Source organism: Diabrotica virgifera, chromosome 1 (assembly GCF_917563875.1).
Source record: "Diabrotica virgifera virgifera chromosome 1, PGI_DIABVI_V3a".
Lineage (NCBI taxonomy): Eukaryota > Metazoa > Arthropoda > Insecta > Coleoptera > Chrysomelidae > Diabrotica > Diabrotica virgifera.
Window position 1 is genome coordinate 160,137,830 of NC_065443.1, and position 18,581 is coordinate 160,156,410.

The 18,581-nt window shown below is 32.7% G+C and overlaps 1 protein-coding gene across 4 annotated transcripts in view; it reads left to right on the forward strand.

Annotated features, from left to right (window-relative positions):
* Nucleotides 1-18,581, forward strand: part of LOC126881332 (cytochrome P450 4d2-like) — a 190,855-nt gene that overhangs the window by 98,966 nt on the left and 73,308 nt on the right. For 3 of the 4 annotated variants that reach the window (XM_050645557.1, XM_050645570.1, XM_050645572.1), the window contains one exon: nt 6,699-6,767. The exons of the other annotated variant lie outside the window; for it this stretch is intronic. In XM_050645557.1, coding sequence (XP_050501514.1) covers nt 6,699-6,767 — 69 coding nt within the window. The remainder of the gene's footprint in view (nt 1-6,698; nt 6,768-18,581) is intronic. 4 annotated transcript variants of the gene reach the window in all.

The following is an 18,581-nucleotide window of genomic DNA, read 5'->3' on the forward strand; positions in this document are numbered from 1 at the left end:
GGTGTTTGGTGCGGAGGATTAAAGAAGTTGGATATTATTAAGTAAAACTGGGGGACACTGGTCTCTTCTGAAGGTAAAAGTCAATTGGACTGATTTTGTTTCATTAATTTTAATTTTCCACTTGTTTGACCATGTCTCGATTTCATTCAGTTGTACCTGTTGAATGTTAGATGCTATAATTGTATTTTCATTGGCTGCAAGAATGACAGCATCATCTGCAAATGTACCAGTGATTGTTTCATTATTGTAAGGTAGATCTTCTGTGTATAGCAGGTATACATTTGGTCCAAGAACAATGCATTGTGGGACACGAGATTTAATAGGAAAATTATTGGAATAACTTTCATTCACTCTTGTTCGGAATTCTCTCCTATTTAGATAGGATTTTAACAGTTCCAGCTAGGTGATGGGAAGATATTTCTTGATTTTGAAAATCAGGCCTGTGTACCAAACCTTGTCAAAGGCTTGACTAACATCTAGAAAAGCAGCTGTGCACGTGCAGTACTGTTTGCTTTCCATTGCAGAATTTATCGTGTGTACTATTATATGAGCCTGCTGTATCGTTAAATGTTTTTTTTCAAAAGCCAAATTGGTGGTTGGATATCTATTCCTCCGTGTTGGGGTCTGAGTTCAGTTTTTGTAACAGTAGTCTTTCAAGTATTTTGGATACGATTGTTAGTAGGCTTACTGGCTTATATGATGAAACCTCGTTTAGATTTTTTCCTGTTTTTGGGATTAATATTATTTCAGCCGTTTTAAAGAGCTTTGGCCAGTAGTTTGAGCGTAGAATGGCATTGAAGATGATGAGTTATCAGTGTGATTGCTTTATCTGGTAGTTCCTTTATCAAACTGGGTGTTATTTTATCCAGCTCAGGAGCTTTTCTAGTGTTTAAATATTGAATTTCTTGTTGCACCTCATTTTTGGTTAGTGGTCTATGTATGAAAATAAATATTATCTGTAACAATCATTAAGTCTTATTCATTTACTTAAACTGTTTTTACGATTAAAAAAATTTTAATATTTTTGAATTGTTTTGTTAATATCATTTAATTATAAATTTAAAAAAAATTTGTTACATCTAAATTTTTTGTGAAAAAAACTTATTTGACCGGCCGCAAGAGGCCGCGGCCTCTCGGTGATTGCACCGATTCATTTATATGGCCAGCACGCCACTGAGTGTACTTATGGATCGTAAAGCCAACATTAAAAATATATCAAACGGCTTATACCTCTGCTTATACAAGAATTAACGGATATATTATGAGAAAGAGATAAGCGTCTTTGGACGATAGACAATGGATTTTAAGAAGACCAAATCTCCCTGCTCCCGATTTCTTCGATTCATTAATTTTTTATTTCTTGTCTATATTTATGTCGAATTTAATTTTTTTTTATTTAACTTCTTGAGTTTTAAAACCAACAATATTTATTTCTTTTACAATCGATACATATGCTGCATCACGCTTTTGTTTATTTTTATACTACAAAGATTTGAAATTTCATAAGCACGGGTGTGACTTATCTATACAATTGAAATAAACTTTATTGTCCTATCTGAGTTCCATTTGTTAGCTATTTTTGAGAATCACAAATCACATTGATTAACACAAGTCGTCTCCTCGGATGAAGTGGGAATATGCACAGTTGCACAGCGAGTGTTGTTTACACATACCGAGTGGATTGGCGAGTATACGATTGAAGAGTGGGAGGTCGAAGACTTGGTCTAGTAAATAGAACAAGATCCGAGTGACTGTCTCGCCATATGACTGGGTCGAGTGCTCGGCCAAGTACTCGTTAGTATGTTTATACCAAACGAGCACCCGGCAGAAAACACTGTCTCGCTACAATACTCGTTAGTTGTAATCAAGGTTTTACGCATCCAACGTGATTTTACTAACCTGCTTTTTTCCTTTCCGTGACAGAACCATTACCATTGGGTATTATCATGGACCACAGAAAGCCCCGTCTCATCGCAATTCAACAGCTTTGAGGGAGTAAATTTAGATCTGAATAGCAGTGCTTCATATTTGTTGAAGAAGAGGTACACTTGTAGCTTGTTGAAACTGACAGCTCTTTGAATAATTGTTGACTGTGGTTTTAGCAAAGAAATTTGAAGATGGCAGCTCAAAAATTCATAATAAAACTTGCAATCTTTTAGTCTACTGCAATATTGTTTAATAAATTATTATTATTATTATTATTATTATTAACATTCAATAAGAATAGAGGATTAGAATTTTATTATACTCTAAAAGCTAAACAAATTTTGGTACTTAGCTGTTTTACACTTATGCTGATTTACATATAATTAAATTAAAAATACAATCAATTATTATCGAGTCTATTCTTAAAACTATTTGTACTAGGAGCCATAGCGACATAAGCCGGTAATGAATTCCAAGCATAAACAACCCTATTTGATAAAAAGTTTAACCTGATGTTGGTTCTGCAGAGTTCTCTTCTTAGCTTTCTGGGATGGCCTCTTAACCGCTCATCTGTATTTATTGTAAAGAAATTTCTGAGTGAAGAAGTTTCGTAATGAAATGAATTGAATGTTGTAATTAAGTCGCCTCTAAGTCTGCGGGCGGATAATGGAACTAAATCCATGATCCTTAAACGATCTTCATATGAGGGACGCACCAATGAATACGGGATCCGTGTTACTCGTCGCTGTACATTTTCCAGCATATTTACATCACGCTGAAGAACCGGACACCACACTGAATTAGCAAATTCTAATATAGGTCTCACATAAGTTTTATACAATTTTGCTAAGGTTCGACTGTCACAGGACGAAAAAACTTTACTAATAAGATATACCATGCGATTGGCTTTATTACACTGTTGCAACGTTTGAGGAGTCCAGGACAATTGTGAGTCTATTAACACGCCGAGATCAGAGTGACAATCGGTCTTTTTTAAAACGGTGCCGTTAATAAAATAATTTAACCGAGGGTTATTCTTGCCGAGATGAAGAACGACACATTTTTCTATATTAAGCGGTAGCAACCAGTCAGTACACCATCGAGAAATGCTGTCCAAGTCTTTTTGCAAACACTGAGAGTTTATTTTAGGATTGTTGTACAGCTTTGTGTCATCCGCATAAACCGAAAACTTTGATGAAATGATGTATTTTAGCTCCGATGTAAATATATTAAACAGTAGTGGCCCTAAAACAGATCCTTGGGGGACTCCACTTATCACGTCATATAGGGGGCTACTTGAAGACTGTATTCTTACTGAAAATTTTCTTTCACTTAAGAAGGCTGAAATCCAGTTTAACAGTTGCCCGCGAATTCCAATCCTGTTTAATTTTTTCAAAAGCCTTTCCCTTGGAACTTTATCGAAAGCCTTGCTAAAATCTAAGTAGATAATATCAATATCCTGTCCCATATCTACTTCGGCAGTCCAGTCATTTAGGCAACATAACAAGTTGGTAACAACCGATCTTCCACTGGTAAAGCCATGTTGTTCGTTCGGGATTATTTGATGCTGGTTCAAAAATATGTGTAAATTATCCACAATAATTGATTCCATAACTTTGGATATAACTGGAGTGAGACTAACAGGCCTATAATTTTTGGGGTCGAGTTTATCTCCTTTCTTAAAGATTGGTTTCACCCGTGCTTCTTTCCAAATAAGTGGCAGAGTAGCAGAGTGGAATGATTGTTCCATAAGCAAATGGAGTGGATATTTAAGAGCATTTGCACATGATTTCAAGAAAGTAGGAGAAAGATTATCTGGTCCTGGAGATTTGTTGGTGTCAAGTTCTTTAAGTTTTTTAAAAATATCATCAGGAGAAAATTCTACTGAGGTAATAGAACTATGATTTACGGGTTCATAATGTAAGTCTGGGAGCGGGCCATCAGGTTCTAAAGTAAAAGATCCGTAAAAGCTCCTAGCAAAAGTTGTAGCCACTTTCAAATCATCATTTGTAATATCACCTGAGTCTGTTTTTAATTGAGGAACAGAAACTTTTGTGTTTATGGAAGTTCTAATATACTTATAAAACTTCTTTGGATTATTGCTGTCTATAATATTTTTTTCATAGTTTCTCCTAGCATTGCAAATTTTTGTTTTCAATAGATTGGCAACTTTCCTATGCGTAACAAAATCATTCTCCAAACGTGATCTTTGATACTTTTGCCAAAGAGCTTTCTTTCTCTTAATCAGTCTTTGAATATCCCAATTAATCCAGGGTTTAGAAGGAAATGTAGTTATAAGTCTTGAGCTTGTATTCTTTTTTATGATGTTGCTACATTGTTCATGAAAAATATTCCAGTTTTCCTGTACATTTGGTAACGACAGGGCGGAAGCCCAGTCAACCAGTGACACATCATGATTAATACCTCTATAATCAATAAAATATCTTGATGAGTATAGTTTTTTTGGATCAGTAACAAGAATTAACTGCATTTGGAACTGAAGAATTGCATGATCGGATTTAGCAAAAGGGGGATAGTATTCTAGATTGTTTATTAAATCATTATCAGAAGTAATAATTAAATCCAAGATGGAGGGTTGCTGCCCAGAACGGAAACGAGTTGGTTCAGTAACGATTTGTTGGAGATGTGAATCTTGTACAAAATCAAGAAGAAGTCTAGATGAAGCATTTTGAGGTACAGGATGTGGCCATTTTAAATCTCTATGATTGAAGTCACCGGCAATAATTAGGTTTTTGTAAGTTGAAGCTAGAACGGATAAAAAATTAATAAGTTGAACATAATTATTATAAGCAGTATCAGGCGGTCTGTAAACACAGCAAATCGTAAAAGATAAGTGTTTATTATGAAAGAGAAGACATATTGCCTCGAAGCCAGGAATATTGGAAGGTAAAACAGTTACTGTAAATTGAGAAAAAACAGAATCTAACACATAAATGCATACTCCACCTCCAGTCGAAAGCCGGTCGTTGCGGAATATAGTATAACCTTGTACATCTATGATAGAATTAGGTATATGTGGTTTAAGCCAGGATTCTGTTATAAGCATAATAGCAGGCTTCTCTAAATCCATATAAGGAACAAATTCATTGAGTTTTGCCATTAAAGAATCAATATTAGTATAAGATATAGAGAAATTAAGAAAATTTGACTGTTTCAGTTTTTTGATGGTACAATAGAGGGGGTTCCTCTGATGAACTTTATAGTAATATCAGTCTCGCCTTTAGCCTTTCGATCATTTAGCTCCTTTCTCAACTGATCCAAATACTCCATTTGCTTAGGTGTTTTATCATCTCTAATAATAAATTTATCAAAACGGGTTCCCGTTAATGAGTTCTTGCGTTTAAGAATATCCTTTGCAATTGATGCATTGTTAAATGAAAGTTTCATTAATTTTGGTCTATTGGGTGAAGGTTTGCCAATTCTGGTTATGCTAACAGGAATATGTGGGGTTGAATTCCCACACACTACCCCCAAAATATCGGATGCTAATTCTTCATCATGCTTTTTACGTTGATCGATACTGCCTGTACTTTCTGGAGCACCAACAATAATTATATTCTGAGCTCGCACCATCCTCTCAGTTGCGAATTGGTGCGAAAATTTTAAATGCTCAGCTAACTCAAAAAGGATGAGAAAACTAGAACAGGAATATACAAAGAATGGGATGGAAATAAACCTAAAGAAAACTGAATACATAACAACGGAGAATACAGAAATAAATCAGCTGGAAATAGACGGAACTCAACAAATCAGAGAAACAGATAAGTTACAATTATTTAGGAAGGAACTAAGGTTACAATTATTTAGAAATGGAACAAACAAGAGACTGCGTACGAAAATTGAACCCGGTACTGTGGGATAAAAACATTAGCATAAAAACAAAAAGAAGAATATATAAGACCAATACAAAAAGTATCCTTATTTATGGATGTGAAAATTGGATAATAAATAAGAAAACCAAAAACAAAATATGAGCAACAGAGATGTAATTCTTAAGGAGACGCTGCAGAGTGACAAGAAGAGATTGAATAAATAACATAGAGATTAAGAGAAGAAAGGGAGTGAACTAAGATATAATAGAGTACATCGAACAGAAGAGATTAAGCTAGTAAGGACATGTCAGAAGAGCAGACCAAAATCGTTGTATAAATAGAATGACAGAGTGGAGCCCAATAGGCAGAAAGAAGAGAGGCAGACCCCGACTAGCATTCAAAGATGAAGTGGACAAAGCAATGGAGAGAAGAAATCTACAGGAAGGAGACTGGCAAAACAGAAAGAGCTAGAGAGAGCGGTTGAGTGAAGGAATATAGTGAAAACTGTGGAAATCCGAACTAAAAAGCAAATTTTAAAAACTCTTTTTGTTCATAATCATTTTTGTTGTTTAAACCTATTAAGTGCTTAACTAATTTGGTTTCTAGCTCTTCAGAAAATGTCTTCTTGTAAATGACTCATAAGTGGCTCCATATCCACGTCCTCACCTCCTCATAGCTGTTTGATTCTCTCCGTCAGCGTGTTCTTTTAAACAAAAAAATTAAAAAAACTTGTTTCATAGTCATTTTGTTTTTCAATATTTGCTTGATTGCCATTTTTATGAAGCCTTCTGACCAAACACCCTTTTTTTCTCTTTCGGTATTGTGTTCAATGTATCTGGAAATAATACTACAATATTTAGTATCCGCTACGGACATAAATCTTTACCCGTAATTCGGAATTATTTTGGTATTAAACTTAGCACAATTTTTTTATTTTAGGGCCATGATACAACTGCATCAGCTGTAAGTTTTGCCCTATATTCGTTAGCAGCTAATCCAAAAATACAGGTAATCGGAGTTTTATAATAATTAGACTATGGTTTCTCAAAGTATTTTATAAATAGTAATGAACCACAACCAATTATTATTGTAATAAAAATTATGCTTTTGGTTTTTAAAGTTTTCAAAAAATCCTTGAAATTAAAGTTGTAAATAATTTACGTAGCCTGTAAATGTTATTTTTAATTGACGGTAAGTGAAATCTTCAGCTAACAATGCGTTCATATTGGAGACCATCGCATCGTATCCTAGCCTAGTACTCTTCATTTTCGTGAACGCTCGCATTTAAAATAATGCATCTGGTGATCGATAATATTGTACGAGTAGTACGAGCAATATTAGGTTGGCGCCTCGTAGTGAGCACACCCTCTTGAGAGTAACTCCGCCTAGCTCTTGGAGGCATCAGCCGTGTGTACACTTCTATTTCTGAAAGTCTTAAAAGATTTTATGATACCCTCGAAAGATGTCCAATTATAATCTTTTTGTACTTTTATTTTATTGTTAGTTGCGGATTGTGTTATTGTCAACTAAAGATAATACGTGTCTGCATCATACTGTTGCCTCATTAGTGCTGGTATATTCTTGCTAACAACTTCTTTTAATATCGGTCACCAGAACTTGCTGCATTTTCTGATATCCAATTCGCTTAATTTAGTAAGATGAGGGCTTTCTTTTTATTATTTTCCTGTCCACTATCTATTTAGTTTTAGAAATTTTTCCAATACACTCCTTGTCCCAAATATTTTTCTCTATCTGAGGTCAATCAAATTATCTGTCTTTAATGTAAAACGTATCCTCATTTTACCTGTTTTAATTAAGTTGAGGTTTCAACTAGATAAAAATTGTTACATGCACAAGGTATTTCATAAATGCATTTTTTTTATCTGTCTTGGTCATTGTATGATTTTGGATAAAATAGATCTCAGTCTGTTCGTTATCGTAAATTTTGTTGTTTTTATATATTTCTTATACATATTTTTGAAAAGTCTACTTAAAAAACTGTAATTATACACAAATTTTATAGCGTTTATAACACAAGGTGTAACAAAAATACAGGTCATAAATTAAATCACATATTCTGGGACCAAAAATAGTTCGAATGAACCTAACTTACCTTAGTACAAATATGCACATGAAAAATGTTACAGCCCTTTAAATTTAGAAAATCAAAATCGTTTTTGTCGAATATATCGAAAACTATTGGAGATTTTTTATTGAAAATGAACATGTGGCATTTTTATGGCAGGAGCATCTTAAACAAAAATTATAATGAAATTTGTGCACCCCATAAAATTTTATGGGGATTTATTCCTTAAACCCTCCCAAACTTTTGTGTACGTCTCAATTAAATTATTGTTGTGGTACCATTAGTTAAACTCAATATTCTTAAAACTTTTTTGCCTCTTAGTATTTTCTCGATAAGGCAGTTTTTATCGAGCTGGGGCTTATTTTTTAATATGTTTACATAAAAATTTTATGGGGGTTTTGTTCTTTTAAACCCCCCAAATGTTCGTGTACGTTTTAATTAAAATATTACTGCATTAGTTAAACACAGTGTTTTTAAAATTTTTTGCCTCTGTATTTTTTCGAGAAGGCACCTTTTATCGATATGTGGCTTCTTTTAAATATGGTTCAAAATATACCTAAAAATGTAACTCATAAATAAATTTTCATATTATTACCAAGTCTCCACAATCGTACTTAACCCTATACAAATATGTGGTGGATTTGACAAATATTCAAAATATATCAATAAAAACTGACTTTTCGAAAAAGTACTAGGAGGCAAAAAAGTCTTAAAAGCATTGTGTTTAACTAATGGTACTACAATAATAATTTAATTGGAACGTACACAAAAATTTGGGGAGGTTTAAAGGAACAAAACCCCAATAAAATTTTTATGGGGTGTCCAAATTTCACTACAATTTTTTCTGAAGATGATACTGCCATAAGAATGCCACATTACCATTTTCAATAAAAAATGTCTAATAGTTTTCGATATATTGAAAAAAATCGATTTTAATTTTGTAACTTCAAAGGGCTGTAACTTTTTATGTGCACATTTGTACTAAGGTAAGTAAGGTTCAATCGAACTATTTGTGGTCCCAAAATATGTGATTAAATTTATGACCTGTATTTTTGTTACACCCTGTATATGTAGATATACTAAGAAAAAGCAGTATACCATGTTTCAAGAAGTTATAACTTTTTTTCAATAAAACAAAAACATAGAAATATTAGAAGAAAAAGAAGAACAATAGTTAATCTTAGATTCAGTATGGTTCTTCCTTACATCAAGAGAAACGTTTATACCAAGTGTCAAGACTATATTGCTTTTCCTTGATGAAAAATGAACTCAAATGATAAAAGAGACTGGTAACTTATTAATAACATATATTTGTTTTTCTCAGTAAGTTTATTCGTCTCGGATATGAGCGACCAATCATAGACATACTCAATTAATCAACTGCTGTATGGAATAGTACAGTGGTTTCGCTAGTGTGTACCCATAAAGAGGACATCGCAGTTATACCGTTACGCTCGTATGCCGCCATATCGGTGACATACGAAAACAGCGAATAATTCAAAAACACCGAAAATATTCGGTGTTAAAATTTTAAAGTAAATAATTTCGTCTTCTTCCTAATTCCCTTTAGCAAACTTCTTTACTTTTTTAGCTAAAACTTAGTGGAGCAGACCATATCGCCATCCATCTCTCATATATGACATAACGAATGAATTTCAACTAAGGGCCGGTTTTTCGAACGCTGATCAAAAATGATCATTATCAAATATTTAATTACTGTCAAAACTGTCAATTGCAACTTTGATTGGGTTGCTGAAAACATAATTATTGATTACAATTATGAAATTAGTTAATCAATTATGTTAGTAATTGTTATGTTAATTGATTAACTAATCTCATAATTATAATCAATTATGTTTTCAGCAACCCAACCAAAGTTGACATTGACAGTTGTGACAGTAATTCAATATTTGATAGTGATCATTGTTGATTAGCGTTCGAACAACCGGCCCTTAGTGTTTCAAAGTTCAGCGCAGCTCTCCAGTTTACTAGAAATGCCAATGAAGCCGGCCACTCAAGATACTGCGGCGTCGTTCAATTTTGTCGAATTCGACTAATTGGAAAAAAATTTGATCGTTTATGACCGTACTTCCAACCAAATCGTACCATTTGACCATAGAGAGACTGGCCTGTCTGCTACAGTCCTGCAGAATTGATATCATCGACGATTTTGTCAAACGACATCGCAATACCATGAGTGGCCGGCTTATTAATGATTAACCACTCTTCCCACCAACACTGAACATACAAATATAACGGGTTCAAGTCAGAAGAACGAGCAGGACACTCTACGATTGCTCTACGTCCAATCCATCGATGTGGAAAATTCGCATTCCAAAAATTTCTAACCCGTGGACAATACTAATGAAGCGCTTAATCTTATTGAAACTAAACATTTTCAGTTCAGAGAAATAAGGAAAAAAATATCCTGTTGGTGACACAATCATAGATATAATAACCTGTAGATTGGGCTAGCTATGGGCCGCTCTGTGCATCGAGGTGTAACGCCGATATCAAAGACGCCATTGGTCAATATTCGTTTTGAGTGGTCTAGCCATCTTTGTCCGGTATCGCTTAGTAAAAAGAGATAGATAGACCACCGATCGACTGCCGGGCGTTACGCTTTCTTGCTCAGTATGCCTTCTCTACGGTTAACTTGTCTCTGGACACAACCCCCTCCAGGCCGAAAACAATTTTTTTTAGTAGTATGAACATCTACAATAATGAACTATGTTTCCTGTACGATCTTGATGATATACATAGTTGTTATAAACAAATGAAGATCAAAAAATGGTAAATTTTCGCTTTTTTCATATATGTATTACCAAAAGTGAAGCATTTTAACAACTTTAAGAGTAAGAAACTCATAAATCAATTAAAAAACTTCAATATGGCTTTCGCTGAATATGCATATTCTTATTTGTTGCTCAGAAAATTGCAAAATAAGTAATAAATTTTGACTTTTCACAAATGTTCATAACTTATTTAAAAATTAAGTTGGAACCTTCTTATAGAAGATTTATGCTATTAACTAATTAAAACAAAATGATAAAAACATTTTTTCTACAACCGTGTTAAAATGCAATTTTTAGCACTCCATACAAGCGTTAAAAATGATACTTTAAAGCACTAGTGCTTTAAAAATTTTAAGGCACTGTAGTTCGTATTGACCGTATAGGCAATTTTGATGTAATGTCAAAAAAATATAAAAATGGAATGTCATTCAAGTTCAAGTAAAAGTTTTTGTACATATTGTCCTGTAATTACGTTTGTAGAAAAAATATTGTATGATATGCGTGTTAAAAAGTACATTTTTAAGGCACTCATGTGAATTGCAGAACTCGCTTTCGCTCATTCTGCAAACTTTCACATGCGTGCCTTAAACGTGTACTTTTAACACTTAGATCATAAATAACTATTAAAATATTAAAAAATAATTTTGCATGAACATGTCGATTTTTTGCTTATAAGCAATTGGAATATTTTTTTAACCATTACTCACATAAAAATTATTTTTTCATATTTAGAAAGACTGAATTTTTATATAAATTTAGGGAAAGAAAAAATTGTCCTAGGACAATTAGGGACGAAGTTGGCCTCCCCTTTTTGTTAATTCAGAGCAGCTTTGTTTATAACAACTAAAAAATAAAATTAGCCACTCTTGAAAGGACATACTTCAAAGTTTTAATGTACCAGATATAAAAAAGATTTCCTTTTAAGGAAATCGTCCACAAAGCTTCAAAATGTGGCCCTTAAAATCGGCCGGCCTTGAAACTTGGGAGATCGATGAGAAGGGGGAGCTGTTAGCTGTACGGTTCGCGTCTATGGATTTCGACGTTCCTTTTTTTAATTTGTATGTACGTTTTACGTACATTACGAATATGCCTTATTTAAATAAATAAATTGTTATATACACCATCAAATTTGTTTAAACATTTTTTTTTTTCATTTTTTCTGATAATATTTGAAGTAATTTTAATCACAAAACAAATATTTATGAATAATATAATAAATAGTTCTTCATTAAACTTAATAAACATTAACATTAAATAATTTATTTTTAATAGATTGTATGAAAAAACAAGTTTTCCTATTTGTTTCTAAAAATAGTATAATCTCAAATGCACTATCTCAAATAAACTACCTGCTCTTGAAAAACTGGTTGCACCGAGTATCTGTTAGTACAATGATATTTATAAATATTTTATTGACTTCGATAACCAAAACCTCTATCTTTCTCTATTATCTATTTTGATGTCTCTTTTTTTAATCTGTATGTACTCTTTGCGTACGTTACGAATAAGTTTTTTGTTAATATATATATATTATTGTGTTTCAAATTATCAAAGATAGAATAAAATTTTTTTTTATATAACACGGGCACATAAATTTGATACACCCTGTATATTGATTTGTAAATATTTATTAGAAGTTAGTTTGCATGTAAGTGGATTTCTCCTTTAATGAGTTTTTTAATGAAGGACTGAAGACTTTTGTGAATAATTAAAGTGAAAGGAAGATTTATTTAGGATAATAATGTAAAAAGATTGTTTATTACGGGAAAGGTAATCTAGAGGTAGAGGTAATTATTAGTTTCTAGAAAAATAGTTTAAAGGAAAGTTTGGAATTTTAATCTCTTTTTGTTTAACCCCGAGTAAATGTTGTAGAATTCCCCGAAAGTAATTATGATGGTAGGAATATTTTTGAAAGAATGACTGTTTGTTTTCGAATGAAAAGAGAGGAAGGTGGATAGATAAATGTTTCTGATTGGCTAGGAAATTTGGAATGGGGAAAGAGAAGCTTGAAAATTGAGACAGAGGGAGAAAGAAAAAATTATTATGTTATTGGCATCGCTGAAGAGAAGTCAACGTTTCGTGGATAGTTAGATAGCAAGTACCAGTGGTTGTTTGATAGTGGAGGATAGAGCTGAAAAGTGGCACGAGAGATAGATCAAATTGAGACGAAATACCTCTTTGATTCTGTGTTATTGTGAGAAGGAGAGGAGAAAATTTTTGGAGTTGTTTGAATCGAGTATTGGTTAAAAAGAGGCCTGACCCGTTGTTTTTGTTGGAGAATTGGTGCGGGTGTGCTGCTCGATTGAAACTTGAGAACGGAGAGGGCTTTGATGGGTAGCCTAACATAGTCAACAAGGGAGAGCTGTTTTGGGTCACGAGAAGACATCAGAGTGAGTGAAGCAAAAGGTCAGTCAATTTATGTGAAAGATATTTTTATGTTCGGAAACTAAAATTTTGAGTAAAAGCATATGAATTAAGATTCCAATATTTCAAAAAGTAAATAGGAAATATAGGTAATTTTGCGAATACCTAAATTTGTTTGTTTAGCTTTTTTATCAAAGTCATCGGGAACAAACCGATAAATTGTTTTTAACTAGAATAAATTTAAGTGGTAAAAATTTCATTCGGACAGCTGTGTCCAGAGGTTTTAAATTTGATCCATTTTAAGAGTATTGATTTTGATAATAAAAGACAATTCTGTATGCTTATTTTATATTTCTATTTAATTCCCTTTCCTAATATTTTTTCTCGATTCGAACCAACTAAGAGGTACTGAAACCATGAGAGAAGATAAGTATGACATAAGATAATTTAGATATTTTTTTGTATTAAAAAAGGCACCCTGAGATTTTTTCTTAATTTTTTTGTATGATTTACGAAAATTTTATAATTGATTAAATAATTAATTGGAGTAATCAAATAAAGATTAATTGATATTAAAGTAATAAAAAGTAGATCATAACAACATGGCGCCCAACGTGGCGCGTGAAGGTATCTCTGGTTGTGAATTTGAAGGGATAGGAGCGAAAAAACAGGTGACAAAAAATTTATTTGCCCGTCGGAAAAAGTTGATATATTTAAAATTTATGAAATATTTTGTTTGGCGTTATTTTTATCTAGGTACAGTTTTACATATTTATTTTATTTTTGATTGATTTGAATTTTGATAAATTTAAAAATTTGTGTGATAAATTGATTATATTTGGGGAGAGAAAAATTTTCGTCTCTAAAGCATACAAGGTATTTTCGAATTTCGTATCAGGCGGGGATAAATTTTAGCTACATGTCGATAACAACCAGAAGCAAAAGTAAAGAAAACAAAAAACAAGAAGAACATTTGGAACAAGAAGAGCATATAGAACAAGAAGACATTTTCGAAACAACAATCATGGCATCAGAACAACAGGAATTATCAGGAATAGATAAATTATTACAACTGATGCAACTCCAGTCACAAAAAATGGATGAAACATCAAAGAAAATGGATAAAAATCAGGGAGAAACAAAACGAGCCATGAAGGAAACACAACAAAAAATTGATGACAATCAACAGGAAACAAAACAAGAAATAGAAGAAAACAACAGAAATATAGAGAGTATCAAAAAGGAAATGGTTAAAGAATCGAAGAGATTGCAGAAAAGAGCGAGAAACAGGAGATAGAGATTAAAGAAATCAAAATCAAAATGAAGGAGATTAACAATTGCCAGAAAAATGAACTAGAAAATTTAGAAACCAAATTTGAAAATGCATTACAAGAAGACAGGCGAGAAATAGAAAGAAAAGTGGAAAAAAAATCACAGTAATAGAAAAACAAGTCACCGAAAACAAGACGCAACAGAATTTCGGAGAAAAAAGGGAAACGATTATCCATAGTACAGAGGAAGTGAAAATAATATTTGGCGGAGATGTAAAAAAATTACACCCAGTAATTTTCATAAATAATTTAAAAAAGAAAGTACAATACATCGGTAACTTCGAAACAGCCAAAGAAACGACAAGGAACCAACTTAAAGATGAGGCGAATTTATGGTTTGATAGCAAAGAAGAAGAATTGGACAATGGTCATAAATTCGAACAAAAGTTCCTGAGTTATTTCTGGGGAAAATACAACAGCTAGAAATAAACAATGAGTTGCAAAATGGGAGGTACCATGATAGAATGGGTATTTCAGAAAAAACATATGCACTACAATTATACAACAATGCAAAACATCTACAGTACAATTATTCTTCCGAACAGCTAGTAGAACTGATAGCCAGACATTTTGAAGATACCTTAGAAGATCACATAACGTTACAAAACTAAAAAGATATCGACAGTTTATGCCAATTCTTACAAATACGAGAAGCAAAATTGAGAGAAAGAGAAATAAGATCGCAAGATAATTATGGAAAACGCGACAATCGAGACTATAGAGATAGAAGACAAAACTTTAGGAGAGGTTATACAAGAAGAGAATTTATCCCGAGGAGAGAAAACGAAAATAGAGATAACGGAAGAGGAAACTATGAAGAAAGAAATCGGCAATGGAACGAAGACAGATATCAAGAAAACCAGAATAGAAATAACACCCGCACATATCAAGAAGACAGAAATGATAATAAAAGGAATGAACAGGAAAATCGTGGAAACCGATACGGGTCCGACAGACAAAGAGAAAATAGAAGAGCGGTAAACAATACGCAAATAGGTGAATATGAGGATGAGAGACAAAGCGCCGAAAGAAGAAGCTAAGAAGAACAGCAAGCGTCTTTTCACGAAGGCGCTCACTAAACACAAAGGAACAAACAGGAATTTTTTGTCACCCGAAGGAATTTATTAAATTAGCAGAAAATAATGGTAAAAGAAGTGGAGTAAATTTAAAAATTTGTAGATGGTTTTATCAATGAGAAACCAATTAAAATTATGATTGATACTGTATCGGAAATTACATTGATTAACAGGAAATTAATAGAAGAGGTTGATTTAACGAATTTAATTTACAAAATTCCCAGGGTAAATTTAGTGGGCGCAAATAAACGGACTTTGGCAACAATAAATGAAGGAATACGAATAAGTATACGATTGGGCAAGAAATTTTATGCACTACAATGTGTTATAATGCCGAACATGATGCATGATATGATCGTAGGAGTGGATGACTTGTCAGAAAAACATGTGGTGATAGATTTCAAAAATAACACGATGAAAATCACAAAGAGAAAGAAGAAGAACAGGACATTCTGGAAATGGACAAGGAACATGAGAAACGGAAAAAGGATATTGTAGACAAAAAACAAACGGTGGAAATGAATTTGGCAATGAAGCAAGGACATAAAAGAAAGAGGAGAAAGCAGCAGAAGATAAGTAAAGACAGTGAAGCCTGGGATTCCTCGAAAAAAGAGATGAGCCCAGAAGGAGAAAAAGAAGAAAAAAGATTGACAAAAGAAAATGAAGCTTGGGATTTTTCAAAAGAAGAGATGAGCCCAGAAGAAGAAAAAGGAGAAAAAAGATTCGGACAGCTGTGTCCACAGGTTTTAAATTTGATCGATTTTTAGAGTATTGATTTTGATAATAAAAGACAATTCTGTATGCTTATTTTATATTTCTATTTAATTCCTTTTCCTAATATTTTTTCCCGATTATAACCAACTAAGAGATACTGAAACCACGAGAGAAGATAAGTATAACATAAGATAATTTAGATATTTTTTGTTATGATTTACTTTTCATTACTTTATTATGATTTACTTTCTGACAATTAATCTTTATTTGATTACTCAAATTAATTATTTAATCAATTATCCAATTGTCGCGAATCATACAAAAAAATTAAGAAAAAATCTCAGGGTGCCTTTTTATAATACAAAAAAAATATCTAAATTATCTTATGTTATACTTATCTTCTCTTCAGTTTCTCTTAGTTGGTTCTAATTGGCAAAAAATATTAGGAGAAGGGAATTAAATAGAAATATAAAATAAGCATACAGAATTGTCTTTTATCATGAAAATCAATACTCTAAAAATCGATCAAATTTAAAACCTGTGGACACAGCTGTCCGAATGAAATTTTTACCACTTAAATTTATTCTAGTTAAAAAAACAATTTATCGGTTTGTTCCCGATGGCTTTGATAAAACAAGCTAAACAAACAAATTTAGGTATTCGCAAAATTACCTATACTTCCTATTTACTTTTTGAAATATTGGAATCTTAATTCATATGCTTTTACTCAAAGTTTTAGTTTCCGAACATAAAAATATCTTTCACATAAATTGACTGACCTTTTGCTTCACTCACTCTGATGTCTTCTCTTGGCCCAAAACAGTTCTCCCTCGTTGACTATGTTAGGCTACCTATTAAAGCCCTCTCTGTTCTCAAACTTCAAATCTATCGGCATACCAGCACCAATTCTTCAACGAGCCAGGCCTTTTTTTAACCATTACTCGATTCAAACAGGCTCCATAAATTCTCTCCTCTCCTTCTCACAATAATACAGAATCAAAGAGGTATTTCGTCTCAATTTGATCTGTCTCTCGTTCCACTTTTCAGCTCTATTCACCACTATCAAACAACCACTGGTACTTGCTATCTAACTATCCACGAAAAAGTTGACTGCTCTTCAGCGATGCCAATAACATAATAATCTTTTCTTTCTCCTAACTCTCTCAACTTTCAAGCTTCTCTTTCCCCATTCCAAATTTTCTAGCCAATCAGATACATTTATCTCTCCACCTTCCCCTCTTTTCATTCGAAAACACACAGTCATTCTTTCAAAAATATTCCTACCATCATAATAATTACTTTCGGGGAATTCTACAACATTTACTTGGGGTTAAACAAAAAGAGATTAAAATTCCAAACTTTCTTTTAAACTATTTTTCTAGAAACTAATAATTACCTCTACCTGTAGATTCTACCATTCCCGTAATAAACAATCTTTTTACATTATAATCCTAAATAGTTTTCATTTCACTTTTATTTACAAATATGTTTTTAATTCTTCCTCGAAAAGTAATTAAGGAGAAACCACCTTGCGGGAAAACTAACTTCTAATAAATATTTACAAATCACTATACAGGGTGTATCAAATTTATGTGCCCGCATTATATTAAAAAAATAAATATTTTATTCTATCTTTCATTGATAAATTGAAACACAATAACATCCCCGCCTTGTTTTGAGATAAAATCGTTATTAATAAGTGCAACAAAAAAAAAAAGATTTTCTCTCGACAACAACTCTTTTCTATTGTGTCAAAATATTGAGTCTCACCTGAAAAACAATTGCTTTCTTTTTCCCAGTGTCTGTACTTATGTGGGATAGGGTAAGATTTCGATCGAAAATTTCCTAAGTCTTTAACCTCAAATGACTGTTCATACTTTTTGGCTACTCTGCTTTCTTCATTTTTTAAATTTTCATACTCCCTCAATATTTCACGCAGTTCCTTCTCCTTTTCTTCTCCACATATCAATTTTATTCCTTTTTCCTCTGTGATTCTTTACACATGTTTATTGTGTATTCTGCCTCTTCCATTTTGCATACTTCTTCGTCAAATACCACAGTTTCAATGGTATCTCTTTCGCCTTCTTTTTCTATTCTGATCTCTTCTTCTTCTGGGCTCATCTCTTCTTTTGAGAAATCCCAAGCTTCATTTTCTTTTGTCAATCTTTTTTCTTCTTTTTCTTCTTCTGGGCTCATCTCTTTTTTCGAGGAATCCCAGGCTTCACTGTCTTTACTTATCTTCTGCTGCTTTCTCCTCTTTCTTTTATGTCCTTGCTTCATTGCCAAGTTCATTTCCACCGTTTGTTTTTTGTCTACATTATCTTTTTTCCGTTTCTCATGTTCCTTGTCCATTTCCAGAATGTCCTCTTCTTCTTCTTTTCCCTTTGTGATTTTCAACGTGTTATTTTTGAAATCTATTACCACATGTTTTTCTGACAATTCATCCACTCCTACGA